A 16,769-nucleotide genomic window follows, 5' to 3' on the forward strand; every position below is an offset into this window, starting at 1 on the left:
GTGGAGCTGCCGGGATTAGAATCGGCACCCATATGGGATCCTGGCGTGGTTAAGGCGAGGACATTATTCGCTAGGCCACTGTGCCAGGCCCCCACAAAACTTTTATTAGGTTTTTTAGTTTCTTCTGTTAGACACCTTGATAGGAACTATGTTGAACTTGTAGACTGCTGTGGACGGTATGAGTATTCTAACAATAAATGCAGTGGTGTGGCGGTCTGGCACCTTCCCAACCTGCTTAGGGTCTGTGAGGGCTGCAGGATTCTCCACCGTCACATGTGTCAGGTACCTGCGGCCTGTGTGGAGATTGCTGGTCACCTCCTGCTTTCCCTGCTAATACTGAGCAATTTTGGTTCAGGGTTGTCATCCAGAGATGGGCAGTAGCTGCTGTTTGCCCATTTCCCTCCCACGTTTCTATATGCTCTGTGATGTCTCTGCCATGACCCCACCGTACTCTGTGGTTGATCTTAAACACTTCAGTTTGACAATTGCTTTCTTTGTTTAGGAAGTGAATTAGGCATTTCTAGTTGGCCATTTTGCTGACGTCACTCTCAGTGGTAAGTTCCAACCCTTGTTTCTTTCCCTCCCCTTCCTTTCATTTTATTGCAAGGGTAGAGATACAGAGCAAGAGGGAATTCCTCTATCCACTGGTTCACTCTGCACATGGCTGCAACGCCCAGGGCCGGGCCAGTCCGGAGGCAGGAACCTGGAACTCTATCTTGGTTTCCCACGTGGGTAGCAAGGGTTTGGGCACTCAGACCATCTCCAGCTGTTGTTTTTCTAGATGCATTAACAGGGAGCTGTATTGGAAGTACAGTATTAGGGGCTTGAACTTGTACTCACCCGAGACGCTGGAGTTCCTGGCAGTAGCTTAGCTTGCTGTGCCACAATACCAGCAGACCCTACCCCCATCCTTGTTTTCCTGCATAGAGTATTTTAATCAAACGTTGTAAGAGCTGTTACGTGTAGACATAATGGATTCTCTGGGCTGATGTTGATGGAGACGCACGTGTGAACAGAACAGGTTTTAGAACTTGTACTTGTACTTACTGTCAATAAACTCTTTCCTAATTAGTGAAAACATTAGCATCCATCAATTCCAAGTCAATCTTTATGGAACTGCCTGTACAAATCTACTTTTCCCCCTATTTTCTGACATATTACTTATTCAGCAATGGGGGAAAAAAAATCCCTTAAAACTCAAGTAAACCCTTTGACAGTCTTAAGACTCTTAAAATTGCAAACACATTATTAAGTCTTTTCAAAGGCTTGGAAAGATTCTGATAATAATAGAAACATGGGCTTCATTTTAAAATGAGATATGAAGTAATTTATTTTCCCACTTCCTTTCTACAAATTCTTAGGTAGTTCCTCAAAGCCCATTATTAGGAAGATGGGAGTTAACTGTTACTATTCTACAAAATTCACATCAGTGTTTCTTTGAATAGAGTGGAGGAAAATTCATCCTCCCAAATGCCTTGAGCTTTGAACAAGCATCTTTGCCAGGTAACTTCCTGGGATCGTTCCTGATTCTAAAGTCTTATAATTTCTGCTGTGCTGTTGGACGAGGTGGTTTGTGTTTATAATGTTTACAAAAGATGCATTTATGAGGCTTAAGCCAACTGGAGGACAGGAACTACTTATTATCACGGCTACTTAGGATAAGACTTGGGAACTGTTGAGGGGCTTACTGTACATAGTGCAGTATGCTGTGAGATTTTATTCAGCACTGTGCACCTAGTAAGTAGCTGTGGCAGTTAACGGCTTACCTGGAACTTGAGATTCTAACAAATTCATATTTTAAAGAGTATAAAGAATACATATATCCTATGAGTTACTCAAGACTTTCAGCAGGGGCCACTTTCAGCAACACATTAATATTTCTGTTTCCATTTCGGACTTTGAAATCTAAGAGTGACACAGAACAGTGAAACAGTTTCACCTCAGTTTGTTGAGCTTTTTCTGCCAGATGAATTTGGCCTCAAACTCAGGAAAATTCCCTGCCTTCTCCCCCAGTTTTTGGAACTTAGTGGACTTCAGAATTGCAAGTGAGGCTTTTTACTTGTAATATCATTATTATTATTTTATTTTAATCTGGGAGCAAACTGAGGTTTAGCAGGGCTAAGTAATCTGCTTAGAGACACTCAACCTCTACATACTCACACAGAAAGCCTCAAATGCAAGTCTGCTGATGAAAGTTGATGTGTAAGATACACCTGCTGACTCTAGTCCACTGGGTCACAGGACTCAGGTGGACTCCAAGCACTTGAGAAGGGTCACAGCAGTGGAACTCAGGCTGCTTTAAGCTTTCCTTGGTGCTCAAAGCAAGCATGGGCTTTAAAGTAAAGGCCAAGGAGAACCACAGAATCTGAAAGAAGCCACGTTGCTTTCAAGCTCACCTCTTCCTTTGGCATGAATTTCACTTGCACATTGGACTTCTCACCGGGATCCAAAACTCCAGATGTGGGCTGGATCTCAAAGATCTGTGCCATTTGCTTTAATTCAGGATGCACTTTCCGTCTCAAGTACCTTGGCATGTGTTTGTCCAGCTGGTTTACAAACATGGGTTAATTAGACCGTCTATGCAAAAATGAATTCATCCTATCCTCCACTTGGCATGAGTGACATTCCCCAAGTGTCTCTCTCAGCTATCAGGAAATGTGTACAGACTATGGGCATTAAGACTAACATGACCTCTGACGTAACTACATGGCCTGAGAGGACCTTGTGTTTGGGCTAAGATCCCATATTTAACTCAGAAGGCACCATGCCACTGAAAATCTTTGATCTGGGGTTAAAAGGATGAGAATAAACACTTCAAATTGTCATCTGGTTGAAATGGAGATGGAGAAAAAGGGATCAAAGGGCCATAGTTCACTTACCTTGCTAACAGGCTTCTGGGTGTGGACAAACCACTCACAAGGGACTTGGAGGTGATTGGAAAGCTGCACTGTTTCCACCATGCACTGTCCACACTGTATTGAGGCAAAATCCACTTTCCCACAGGACAGTGTCATATTTGGGATGGCCAGCTTGGCTTGTAGGCAGATGTGGACTGTGGGCCCTCCAACCACCTAGAGCAGGCACAAAGTTGTTACCTTGTGGTACTGGGTTGGGAAAGATGCACAGCTGCTACACAATAACCAGATTTTCCCAGGGTGGCCAGCCAGAAGAGCAGGTAAACCTGGAGGGGGGCAGGTGGACCAGTGGGGCATCTCACCTTGATGGGCAGAATGACTTCTTTGTTTCCAATAGGAAGGTTAGCCCCTTGTGGGTCAAATCTCACTTCAAATGTTTCTGTTTCACCATAAGGCAGGTTCTTTACACGATCCAGTTCAGTACTGAAGCCTGAACCAAAGCAAACAAAATGTCATTGTGAAAAAGAGCGAGTGAGAGAGAATCTGGAAAAAGCCATTGTTGGGACCGGAGGTCCACTTACAGCATCTACAAATGACCTAGCTGACCCAGCTGACCCAGCAGCAGGGTCCCAGGAGCAGGGTGGCTGCTGCCCCAGCATGGGACAGGTGGTTTTGCCATTAGCAACAATGCAGTGGAACAGGAAGGGGTCTCCCGGCCTGGGTACCTGTGTCATGGAGGACACGCTTTTCTGCATGGAACGACACGGGAAAGTAACTGGTATTGATGATCTTGATGGTGTGGGTTCGGACGTCACCAAGGACAATGTAGCCGAAATCTAGGATATACTCTGGCAGCTGGATTCTGAAACATTCAACAGGTTCTTACCTGTCTTATTCAAGCCCACAAGCCTACTTCTCCGAAAGTGAGAGAGTTACATTTTCTTCTAGCTCCAATGTACCATTTCATTTTTCAGAGAGAACAACTCATGACCATGACAATGGAGACTAAAACAATGTATTCCCCTAGGAAGTCCACACCAGTGTTTTAGCTGCTATCTTAGACTGCAGTATGGGGCTGAATGGACTGGACACAGGGCCTGGCCCTGCCCACTGGACAGATGGGGCTTAGTGCACCTAAGGGGTAGATGCTTTCCCAGCCTGCCTGATGCGAGGGCACGGCACAGTGATTTCCATTTGCAGATGATCAGCCATCATTTCGGCGTGTGCTGGGCATGGGGCAGCTCTGCTTGCTCGGCCACCCCCTGGCACCGACACACACAGGGAAGGGCACTCACTTGGCTAGCCTGCGGCGATTCCGGTGACTGAAGCACGTGTCATCCGCAGGGTCAGGAACGGCTGTTTTCTGACATTCCAGGGCATAGTTCTGGACTATAAGTCGCTCCACTTCCATCTGGAGATGAGCACTCAGCTGGAGCAAGAAGCAAAAAGCCAAGTCAGCAGATTCTTCTAGAACATGCATTCTCAAAGGAGAGACTATCACCCCCAAGGGGGAGAAAATTGACCTTTCTGGATGGTGAAAGTCTCAAGTACTGCAGAGATTTGTGGCTCTCCAAAGCAGATTTGTAGTATATTTGGATTAGCAAGTCTTCATGAGGGGGTGGGGAAGGTGCCTCCCTACCATGGAATACTACTCAGCAATGAAAAAGAAGTGAACTATTGTGACATTTTGCATGCATTATGCTGAATGAAAAAGGTCGAATCCAAAAGGCTATATATCGTGTGATTGCATTATGCAACACCTTTGAAACAACAAACGCCTACAGAAGAACATGTAAATGGTTGCCAGGACTAATGGATGTGGAGAGTGGGTGTGGTTATGAGGTTAAGCACCTGAAAACAAAACCTCAATTAAAAAATAAGATTTCATTCTCCTTGTTGAATATAAGAGCCATCTTCTTCTCTCCCTTTTCTTTGAGAAATCTTGTCGTTTTTAGTTCTTTTTCCATCTCTTTGATATTTCGAACTTGCTAGGCCAAGAAGATCTTTCCCAAGGGCCGGGGAGTCATCTCTTTCAAACACAAAGGCATCAAGGAAGATGGGGTCCCCATCTCCTAGCTCATGCCTACCAGCAGGAACCTGCCTTTGGTGGGGCTCGGTCATAAAGGGAAGCTGCCTTTCCTTGGAGTAAGCTGGCTGGCTCACGTGGGAGCCACCCCAATCACTGAGTGAGAAGAGAGATGTTGTCAAGCCTTCTTGCTGCAGGACTAGCGACTGCTGACTTCGGAATGCGACTGATCGGCTGCATGAAATGGTAGGACTTCCTTCTGCTTAGGCAGAAGCTGGCAGGTTGCCTGTGACAGCCACCATATTCTGCTTTATATCCTGTACTCAACCAGGGTTCTGCAAAACAAGCCATGGCCGGTGGCTCTGGGGCTCCTGTCCAAACCACAATACCCTCCTTTTCTGGGCAGAACCCCTTCCTAACCAGCCCAAGGTTTGTGCAGTCCCATGGACACTGCCCATGTGAACAGAAGAGCATGAGAGAAAGCAGCTTTCAGGTTTAGGAACAGCTTGTCAAGGGACGAGTTTCAGATGTCAAGGACATTTGGAGAGTCTTGCCTTGTGTCACAGCCTTCACTTAAAAGCCTCTATTTTTCCCTCAGAGACCACCTTTTGGCTGGACTCTCACATTCCTCATTTTTTTCAGACCCTGTTGCTGATGTAATTTTGTTTGTCTAGTCTTTGAGGACTCCATTCTGAATCCATTCTGTGCACTCCACATTTTAAGGAAACCGCATCACATCTGACAATTACAATGACCCTCTGATGCTTGAATCACTTTCTTTGACCCATCTCTCTTCCCCACATCCCACGCAATGGCCCTGGTTCCTTGAGGCACAGGGTTTTCATGCTCAATAACGGACCATTTGAACTGAGTTTCCTTTCTTACTCTCTCACCTAAACTTGCTGCTCCTTTGTTTCCTATCTCTGAGCTCCCTTCTTACCTTGTCAACTAACTAGGACACCTGAGCATCATCCTCGACTAACCCCCAAGCCCCATGCCATTTCCAATCAATCCCTGTTCCCTCACCATCCTACTTCTGGACACTCCTTGAGCTCACCCTGTTGTCTCTACCCTAAGCACAGCCCCGCTGCTGATATCACTGCCATCTGCCACGAGCAGAGACTCCCACATGGACGCTCACCAGCCCCCAGTCCCCACACCCACAATTCATCAAAGCCAACAAAGCATCAAAGTGGCTCCCCAGTGTTCCTAGGATAAAGTCCCAAGCCTATGGCGGGTCCTGTGGGAAGTGACACATTTCTCCAGGCGCACATAGCCTCCATCACCTCTCTGCTTCTTCGCCTTTGCGGTTCTTGCTTGCTCTTCCCTGCTTCACACTTCTCCCCTGCTGCACGCTCTGTGGTGGGGGAACCCACTCTTACCTTGGTAGACTCATCCTCAGCCATTTCTTCAGCCAGTATCTCAAAGTGATCCAAGGTTTCACATTTGCTGTACTCCTTCTCTACGTTTGCTCTGGCCTGATTCAAGAAGGTTTCGTACTTTTCAACACCTGTGGCGGTCGGAAGGAGAAGGGAAACAGGATCGTCAGAAAAATACAAACTGAGCCCCAGACACAGACTCTAAGTGCAGGGTGAAGTGAGAAGGGACGTGAACTGTCTGCCACTTCAGCTGCCAGGATTCCTCTCTTGTAGAGGGTGAGGTGATTGGTGAGTAGCTGGATTTGTATCTGAGTTGATGCGGCCACACAGGAACTTGGAGATAATGATTGGCATGCTGACCATCTGGATTCCAGCTTGCTGGGCACTTCCCTTGGTCCTGCTCTGAAACCCCACACCCTGGCACCCCTGCAATGATGGACAGATGAGGACAGGTGGATATTCCTTTTCTGTTGTGAAAAGTCAGTTTTCACATTGAATACAGCTCTGTTTACAAAGTGAATTTGAGTCAAAGTTGTTTTTTTTTTTTTTTTAAAAACTAACTCTAAATGTGCCACAACATCCTGTATCAGGGAGGCAGGCAGTCGGTAAGAAGATGATAACTACTCCAGTATTAAGCCAGCGCAAATTTTCATGCTTTAATGATCAAGGGCAAAGGAATTCAAAAGCCTGTTACAAAAGAATAAAGGAGCTTATCATAAGCAATTACAAAGCCAAGTAAAAACATGAGTAGCCATCAACCTTCAAATAAGCAAAGCAGAAACACATGCTGTGTCCCTCAGTGGGGAGATACCACAGTGGGTGCACAAGTACCTCTGAGATTCCTGGGGAGATCAAGGCTGATTCGAGGAAAAATTCCCTCTCCACTGATGGTGATGTGTTCTGGGTCCAGGTGGGCAATCTGGATCTGGAAACTTCTTTGAAATACCTCAGGTACTCCAGGTAGGTAGGAAATCTTCAACACCTGCTCATCATGCGAACCGATAAAGCCCTAGGCAGTAGAAAGACCAGCGAGAACTCTAAAACATACAAATAAATCTCTGGTTTGATGAACTAAGTCATCTCAAAAGAAAATTTTCTTGGTTATTCTCCACTCACACTCCTCCCCAACGACCCATTCTTATGAAACTACAAGAAAAATGACAAGAGAAACAAAAAAAGAAACAATAGGCAACATTTCATAAAAGACAAAACATAACAGCAAATAGGAACAATAAAAAAGGGCCCGCACCCGTAACTCAGCAAACTAAGGCCACAGCAAAATATTCACAAACTGTAAGATTGATCCTTCTTTTTTTTGGCAACAAAGGAAACTCCCTGCACATCCGGTGGGGAATAAGCACAGAGAATGTCCACACTGTTTTAATAAGTTGAACGCACACGTACACTATGACCCAGCTATTCCACTCCTAAGAAAAGTCACAGGAAAATTCTCTCACTGGTGGTCCAGGAGTTGTATAAAGGATTATAGTAGGATTGTTATACTAGTGAACAGTTAGTATAAAAAAAAATCAAATTTACTTTCAAGAATATTTAGTTAGAAAAGGAATATTATTCAGTAGTGGAAATAAATGAACCACATTTACATTGACAGTGTTGACAAAGATTATAAAACAATATGGAGTGGGGAAAAAAGCCTAAACACAAAAGACTATATTTAATGATATCATTTTTTAAAAAAGATTTATTCACCTTTATTGGAAAGGCAGATTCATAGAGAGGAGAGACAAAGAAAAAGATTTTCCATCTGCTAGTTTACTTCCCAAGTGGCCACAATGATTGGAACTGAGTCAACTTGAAGCCAGGAGCTTCTTTTGGGTCTCCCACGTAGGTACAGGGTCTTATGCCCCTGGGCTGTCCTTTACCACTCTCCCAGGTCACAAGCAGGGAGCTGGAAGGGAAGTGGAGCACCCAGGATATAAACTGGTGCCACATGGGATCCTGGAGCATGCAAGGCAAGGATCTTAGCCACTAGGCTACTGTGCTGGGTCCAATGATGCCATTTTTATAAAGCTCAAGATAAAGCAATACTTCATAAAACAAAAATTGATAAATAAGTGCTTAATAAGAAAGTGGTGTGACCTCAATTTATTTTTTTACTGCTTCTGAGTGTATTTCAGTTTTAATTAGAAGAACAAAAGGAAAGGAAAGGAGTCCCGTGCACACTCGTGGCAGTGAAGGCTGGCAGTGTGGCTTGTGGGACGGACCCTGGGCTCCTGCTGCTGCAACTCACCGAGAAAGGCTGGATGAATGGCACTCCAGGCAGGAGGACTTCGGGTGAAGACTGATGGTCGGTCAGGACCTTGAAGTCAAAGCCGACCTTCCCGAGGTTTGTCAGCCTGATTTCACGCTCTGTGACGTGGTCAAACAGCTGGGGAGAAGACGGGGAGGAGTGGTGGCACCTGCTGCCACCTGACGAAGGTGAGCGACAAATGTGCCTCACAGGCGGGTGTTGGCTCTTGTGAAACACACACTGCAGCATGCGTGTTCCAGGACCCCAGAAAGGCACCAGCAGCAGCAAGAAGGGGACCCCTTGGCTCTGCAGACCTGGAGGACCCGGCTCTCGTCTGGTGAGGCAGGGGACAGTGGGGTGCGAGCCTTTCAGCCCTCTGCCGCTCTGCGTCTTTCACCACAGGAATATGTCTCTGGTAGAATCTTGGAAGTCCATTTTTTAATATGCCAAGACTTCCCTTTTGAATTTTATCTCGTAAGGAAAACAATAAGTTTTGAGGCCAGAATGTTCTGGGCTGAATTTTTCCATTTGTATGAGAATGAAGGGTGTCATAGGCCAGTTATGTTCTTTTTCCTAGTCCTGTGTTAACATAATTCACCAGTTACGTTAGCCAACTCAACTAACCACAAACCAAGTCCACTGCAGGGACCCTCAGGGCCACCTAGGGCAAGGATGAGCTGTTTTGAAATATCTACCCAGAGATGAACCAAAGCCAATTGTCCAAAGGACCCTGGAGATAATGAAGGAAAGAGAATTCTATTTGGTCAACACGGATGTTGGGTCAATTTGATTTTAGGCACAATAATTATAGACATAGGATGTGAGTCAATAATTATTCATGTAGTAGCCACATTCTGGGCATTCAATCCTGCTTAAAAATTTCTAGATATGGTATTTGAGTACCTTATATGAAATATAATTGGGAAGACCAGTTGGCTAGACAGAATTACTAATGGCTATTTCAAAACAAAGATGAGAAAGTATATTATGTTGTGGTGAAGTCCATGCTTCAAATGCTAAGGGTTTGTGAAGTGGTGGGATAACTGGGATGCAGCTGAGCTGTGTCTCATAGCATGCACAGGCTTGACGCTGGCAGAGCGGAGGATAACAGGGACAACACAAGAGAAAGTATGGCGCCAGGAGAGGCTGGGGGACATTAGGGCCCGTCAGTAAACCAGCTTGGTCACAATTAAACGAATGGGCTATGATGGGGGCTTATGAGAAATGAACTGTGTAATGAGCATCACTTAATAAAGGGTCTTAGCATACCCTTACTCACGTGCAAGAAGATGGCTCCCACTGGACAACAGAGAAAGAAACTAATACATGCAGGCCTACTCTACCACAACATAGCATTGACCTGATGCTTCACTTAAGACATGGCTAGAGGCTTTAAGCAGTTGGCTGATGCACCCAAGGTCACAGTCATTGTGAATTAAACAGGATGCAAAATCATGGTCTTTTCTCAATGCCATGTTATTTTTCCAAATGCTTCTGGGAATATCTGCTCAGTCAGAGGACTGATGGGATGAAAAAGACAATTGGGAGAAGACCTTACCTGGCAATGATGCTTGGATGGATCAGTGAAGGGTGCTATGAATACTCTGCAACCCCTCACATGAAGGGGTCAGGGAACCAGCAATCTCAGGAACCCTGGGGACTTGTTGGCAAAGCAAACTCTCAGACCTTGTCCTGGACTGACGGAACCAGAGCCTGTACTTGGACAATATTCTGTGTGATTTGGGTGCATACTACCGTGTGGGGGAACTGCTGTGATAATCTAGGCAGGACTTGATAAGACCCCCTGGTGTGGTTATAGGATGGGGATGCTGACCGGGGGAACAGACTGGGAGGATGCTGGGGACAGGGCCAAAGGACAGAGCCCTATAAGAGGTGAGAAAATGGTAGTGCAATGGAAAGGACAGAGAAAGTGGGAAGGATTTGTGCATTAAAAAGGAAGACACAAACTTCAGCATCTGACATGGAGAGCTTTGGGAGATGGAGAGAGAGTAAGCAAACATTTCTGGCCAACAGCTGGCATTAAGAGATTAATCAGAGGTATGGAGGCTGACCAGGGATCAAAGACAGGGTAAAGGTGATTCTGTGATGAACAAAGGCTTGGAAGGGAGGCAAGGAAAAGGACCAGGGCTCATAACCACAGTACCTGCAATCCGTAGTTAATATCTGTGGTGTCAAAGGAGTAGTTGATTATGGATGCCTCTCCTTTTAGTGTTATCTCATATGTGGGCCCTTCTTCCACCTTGCACAGTGCCTTGGCCTGGGCCACGATGTCACAGTGCCCGTAGAAGGTGAAAGAGATCTGATGGCTGCTGTGTGGCTGCAGCACTCCGTACAGGGGCAAGATGTCAAACACCTGTGGAGGAGAAAGCCATTCCACATGAGGACAGCTGTCAGCATGAAGGGCCTGTCCAGAGGGGAAGCTAAAATCTTGCCAGCAGCTAGATTCCTAACTCCTTTGCTTGACCAGAGACAAAGCACCCCCAAATATATAGGATGGCAACATGATTTCATCACAGTGTTCCAGTGAGACTGAAGCTTCCAAAACGTGGGGACTCTGTTGGAAGAATCAGGGTCCAGGAGGCGGTACTTACTTCTTCTATCCCGATGGAAAGTATGTCATCCCGTTCAAGGATCCACAGGGATTCTGGACAATCCATTTGGCTCTGGGTCCTTTCTGTTTCGGCAGAGCAAGGCTTTACTCCCTGGGAAGTAAAGATGCAAGGAGAATCTAGCAAGCATTCAGAATGGGTTGCCAACATGTTCCTCCTGATGTGTGTGGTCATAAACATCGCTCATATAGATATTTTTCTTCTTAGGGAGAAGTACCCAAAATGTATGCATAAGGATGTTGAATGCGGTTGCATTTATGATGGAAGGATCCTGGAAGCAAACTAAATGCTCATCAATAAGGAATCACTTTTGGGAAATGCAATGTGAGTTTTAGAGTAGGAATGGTGTGCCCAAGATTACTGAGTGGCAAAGCAGTTTCCGTCACATCAGACTACACCCATGCCTCATGTGCCTGGAACTGTGAGCTGTGCAGGTCCGTTCAGAGACCATCACATGCAAACAGCATTTGCCAAAAATGCTATGGTAGCATTTTTCTAGAGTGATGGGATCTTGATGTTTTAATTTCTCCATATTCTCCAATTTTCCATGAGAAATTTGTTTTCCAAATAGTGTAAGAAGAATTCACATTTAGAAGGCAAATGTTTTCCTTGTTCCATTCCTGCATTGTAAGGAAAAAATTATAGAAAGCTCCACAAAAAGAAAAATCAGCTGTTACATAATATGGTAGATGTCATGCGTGTCTCTATGCACTGTGCACATACATGACAACATGTATACACAACGGTATTCTGATTTTTGGTCGATATTATAACATTAGCGTCACCTTCTTCCAGGGACTGGAGAGTATTTATAAGCATCAAGTGAAAGACTAAAAACCAGACAATACACATGTACAGTGCAAATTTAAAATTATTCAACAGTCTGGTAAAAAGCACAAAATTCCTGTGCTGTTTCCTGAGTAGCCACTGTCCAGCTTCTTGAATATTTCAATTCATTTTCTCTTCACTCACAGTATTTATCAAGGGCTTTACTATGAATTAGTTCTAGATCCTAAAGGGGTAATGGAGAACAAAACAGAAAAGAATTCCCTGCATTATGAAACACATATTCCAGAGATACCCCCACGCAAGAGCAAACACATCTGCCTAACTCTCTGGGAGGTGATACAACGCAGTGGGTAAGGGCCACGGGCCCAGCTCCCGCTGCATGGATGTGGCCCTGGTTGCTAAAACAGGAAAAATCACAGCATTCAAAACATGGCACTACGTGGAAGGCAAAAGAGTACAAAAAAAGAGAGCCAGGGGCAGTTCAAAGCTCACGTAAGGGCTAAGGAAGTCTTACTTGCTTTTATATACTTTTTTTTTTTCTGTGACATGATGTTAGCTCACTCTGCATAGTTTTACACTTAGTAATTTTTTTATTAATTACATCAGAACTTATGACAAACTGGCAATATGGAGAACGTCCTCATGTCTTTCAAGAAAGGACTTTCTCATTTTAATGTATTTGCAGATACAGTCTCTGTTTACCCACTGCTCTCCCATCAGTGCAATTAAATTGTTTCCACTTTTTCTTGTTTCTATAAATAAAGTGTATAAGTATAGCTTCACATCTTTATATAAAGGCGGAAGTGTACTTGGAAGAACTATAAATTTTGCATTTTGATCTATTTGCCAATTGGGTATCATATTCCTGCCCACAAAGTCTATAAAATGCCTGCTCAAATTTTTTTTTTTTTGCTGCTACTAACATAGCCACTATTCTAAAAGACTGTAATATCATGGAATACAGCAACTTATTTTTTCATTATGTCTTCAATTTCTAAATTATGTTTCTAATAACACACATCTTGGTATGCAAATCTTCATGAGAGAATTGAAAGGTATGAGTTGTTGAACTCTCCTGATCTCTTTGTGTTTACTGAGGAAACATTGAGAAGAATTTCTCTCCTTCGGTAACCCCCATCTCATGGGTAGCAAGAGCACAGGACCACCAGGCTTTGAAATCTGTGTGGTGAGGTGCCCTGATCTCTCATGGAGGTGCTGGCTGTGGGGTGTTTGGTTGGGACCTGGTGAAGAGAAGAGGTCTGCCCCCTTATCTTAGCCCAATCCAAGTTTAATCCCAGCATTGCACCTGCCACTCTATCTTCATTGCATGTGAAGGATTCCCCACCCCAACTTGCCAACCCTCCTGAGGGAAAGGGACCTGTACATCTGAGATGGTGGTGAACATGTTGTTCTTTCTGGGTTCTCCTTCTTCAGGGCCGTCGTCATCGTCTCCTAGCGTGGTCCTGGGGGTTTAGTGAGATGCGGAGAATCACTTGCATGGCAGAGCCACCCATCTTCCCCGTCCACTCTGCCACACCCCAAGGACAAGTGCCCTGTTGCCTTCTGCCCCAAATGTGTTACCTATGACAATGACTCGGCCAAGCACGTTTTATCTTGGACCATTAAACCTGTGTCCAAATTGCAGAAAGTCCTAGAAAGCTCTTGCAGCTGTTCAGATCATTAGAATGCACTGCCATTTTTGGGAACATTTTCCTAGGAGGATGTAACACTGGGTGAACTGTTACATCTACTCTGCTCATGACCCTGGGTCCAACTGTGACTGCAGACCTCGGGCGTACATACGGAGAGAGCAGCAAGATAGGGAAGACTTAGTTCCCCAGGGTGCAGGACTCTGCACTCTTGTGAGAGCAGAAATAACTCTCAGCTCTCTATTCCAGTTGCCTCGCCCGGGCCTAACACATGAAGGGGCTCATTTTACTGCTGACTGGTGAACTGATGGCCGCAAGGACAATGGAGGATGAATACTGAGGATGTAAAAGTCAGCACATAGGAAGAACACCATAACAGAACATTTGTGTTGGCCTTGCACTTACTTGACAGAATCACTTAAATCCATCTCGGTGGACTCTGTGGTCGCTGGGGCTGCTGCTAGGCTGGCAGATGTTGATGTTACTGGGATGGATTCTATGCGGGACAGGAGGTTACCGAGGGGTTTCCTCGGCCATGTCACAAACCTACAAAGGAACACATGGGCAGGGATGAAGGGTAGGCACAAAGGGACATAAGCACACATCTACTTTTGCAAATCACCCCATGGTAGCATTTCTGTTTCCAAGGCTTCCCTTGGATTTGTTGTCTTTGAATTTTACTGTAGCTTCCCTTGCCCTGAAGCCTTTTCTGACCACGCCCTGGAGTTGACCATGGAGCCTGGCACGGAGAACATCTGACCTTGCCTCCCATAAGACTGTAACCCCAGTGCCTTGCTCGCCACACGTAGGCACTGAGCCCATTGGTGAGCTCGGCTGGTGTTGAAGCCCACTTTCAGGGCTGACTTCCAAGGCTTTATGATGTCACAAAGGTCATTCCTAGTCTTCCTGTTTTCCTCACAGCCTGAATATTTTTCTGGGCTCCTTGCCTCCCCCCTCCTCTCACTGTTTTACACTCTTGACAGCAATTTCAACCCAATTTCACAACTATATTCACTCTGCCTCCCTGTGTACATGGAGCCTTAGCAGAAAAGCCATCCGGTGTTAGACACTCTCACCACTGTCCCATCTTTCCATAGGGAGAAGTTTTTCCAAAATTTCACAGCATTTCACCTGTACTTCTTCTAGGACACTGTCCCTCTCCACTCTGTCCTTGAATTTTGTTTACTGAACTGCAGGCTTTCTACTGCCACATTGAGCATCACCTGATAAAGCCATTTGGTTGAAGAATAGTTTATTCAGACAATACACTCATTGAAAGCATGCAGTTTGAAGATTTTGTGCACACACACACCAACACACACACATGACTACTTGAGAAAGTTCATGGATGGGGCTGGCACTGTAGTGCGATGAGTTAAGCTGCTGTATACAATACTGGCATCTCCTACGGGTACCAGCTTAGTCCCAGATGCTCCATTTCCAATTCAGTTCCCTATTAATGGCCTGGGAAAGCAGAGAAAGACAACCCTGCCACCATTGTGGGAAATCTGGAGAAAGATCTTATTCCTTGCTTTTGGCTTGGTTCAGATAGGCTATTGCAATCATTTGAGACGTGAACAGGTAGATTAAATCTTTGTCTCTTTCTAACTCACTGTTTCAAATACAGATACATTTGAAAAATTTTATGAAGAAATCAGAATGATGTTTATTTTGGTAAAGTGGTTGAAATATATGTATGGCTTTTATAATATGCATTTCTATGAACTTAAAAAATGTGTTTATTTGAGAGCGAGAGAGAGGAGAGACAGAGTCCTCTCAATTGCTAGCTAGCTCCGCATGGCTCTGCATGGTTCACCCACGATGGCCCCCGGCTGGGGCTGAGCTGGGAGCCCAGGACTCAGCCCAGGTGTCCTGGGTGGTGGCAGAAACACAATAACTTGAGTTATCAACACTGCCTCTCAGGGTCTGCATTAGCAGGAAGCTGCAGTCGGATATCCCATGCAAGTTCTCCAAGTACAGGACGTTAGTGTCTTAACCGCTATCTTAATGAATGTTTGAAGCACTCTTGTTTATATGCCTAGGTCACTGCTCCACATTAATGAACAGAATTCTCCTATCAATCTAAAAAGCTCCCTTGTACAATACTTATTCTATCTCAAGTCTCTATAGATTATATTTGCATGCAACTTCACAGAAATGGAATCAGCAATATGTACTGTTCTATGTATCTGGCTTCCTTCACTCACTGTAAAGTTTTGGAGATTCACCATGTGTCATGGAACCAAAGTCTGCTTTGTATTTTTTTTTTAACTGAACAGTAGTCCACAGTGTGGATATTTATCCATCTGGTTGATGAACACATGGACTGTTTCCAGCTTTTGGATACTACTCATAAAGTTGCTATGAGTATTTGTGTATAAGTCTAGGTATTTGCTTTTCTTCTTTTTAAGTTTCTTGGAAGGGGAATTCCATGGCCTAATTATGCTGGATTATATCACATACTTATATGCAGTATTATAGGAAACTTGTTGAACTGTTTTCCAAAGTGCATGTACCATTTTATACCACCACTTGTAGTACATGAGAATGCTGGCTGGTCTGCGCTGCTATCCACTCCTGGCACTCTGTGTTTTTAATTTCAGCTATTCAAATGATTACATAATTATAGTATATTGCAGTGTTCATTAACTGAGTTATTTTAAAGGAAAATTTTACATCCACATTGTAAGAGAAAACTCAATATTACCTCCCACTGGAAAAAAGCAAGGGAAAAATATTTTTTTCTTTCCTGGTAGCGGTTCTGAGCTAAACCTTGCTTGCTCTTTTAAAAAGGATGAGAGTTTACTTCCATTCTGGAAAACGCGGGGCTTGCACCATCTGTGTCTGGGTTTCTCACCTTACAGAAATGTGATCTAGAAGGGAGGCTCAATGGTGTCTCCTCATCACAGCCCCTTAGCACAGGCTCTAATTCATAGGCCATGAACTCAATAGATGTTTGGTTGATTGGATAAATGGATGGAAGGACGGAGGGAGGGATGGATGGATGGATGGATGGGTAGGTGTGGACAGGCAAATGATGGATGAGCAGGTAGCTGAATGAGAACTGCTAAATAACATGGAGGGTGATTCAGCCATTCCCTATTCGGGTCCTGTTGAGATATCGCCAGTTGACATTCTCTTGGCTGAAATCACATGATTCTGGGTAAAAGATCCATGTTATACCAGGTGC

At 44.7% G+C, this 16,769-nt stretch overlaps 1 protein-coding gene across 2 annotated transcripts in view; it reads right to left on the reverse strand.

The window, feature by feature from the left end:
• HYDIN (HYDIN axonemal central pair apparatus protein) overlaps window positions 1-16,769 on the reverse strand; it is a 235,599-nt gene that overhangs the window by 80,122 nt on the left and 138,708 nt on the right. For both annotated transcript variants that reach the window (XM_040982405.1, XM_040982404.1), the window contains exons 23-34: window positions 13,985-14,125; window positions 13,315-13,393; window positions 11,124-11,234; window positions 10,676-10,885; window positions 8,512-8,649; window positions 7,092-7,269; window positions 6,264-6,391; window positions 4,151-4,284; window positions 3,581-3,717; window positions 3,218-3,345; window positions 2,880-3,071; window positions 2,397-2,546 (exon numbers count right to left, since the gene is read on the reverse strand). In XM_040982405.1, coding sequence (XP_040838339.1) covers window positions 2,397-2,546; window positions 2,880-3,071; window positions 3,218-3,345; window positions 3,581-3,717; window positions 4,151-4,284; window positions 6,264-6,391; window positions 7,092-7,269; window positions 8,512-8,649; window positions 10,676-10,885; window positions 11,124-11,234; window positions 13,315-13,393; window positions 13,985-14,125 — 1,726 coding nt within the window. The remainder of the gene's footprint in view (window positions 1-2,396; window positions 2,547-2,879; window positions 3,072-3,217; window positions 3,346-3,580; window positions 3,718-4,150; window positions 4,285-6,263; window positions 6,392-7,091; window positions 7,270-8,511; window positions 8,650-10,675; window positions 10,886-11,123; window positions 11,235-13,314; window positions 13,394-13,984; window positions 14,126-16,769) is intronic.

The sequence above is a fragment of the Ochotona curzoniae genome, unplaced genomic scaffold, assembly GCF_017591425.1.
Source record: "Ochotona curzoniae isolate NIBS_2020 unplaced genomic scaffold, NIBS_Ocur_1.0 contig_3622, whole genome shotgun sequence".
Taxonomy (NCBI): Eukaryota; Metazoa; Chordata; class Mammalia; order Lagomorpha; family Ochotonidae; genus Ochotona; species Ochotona curzoniae.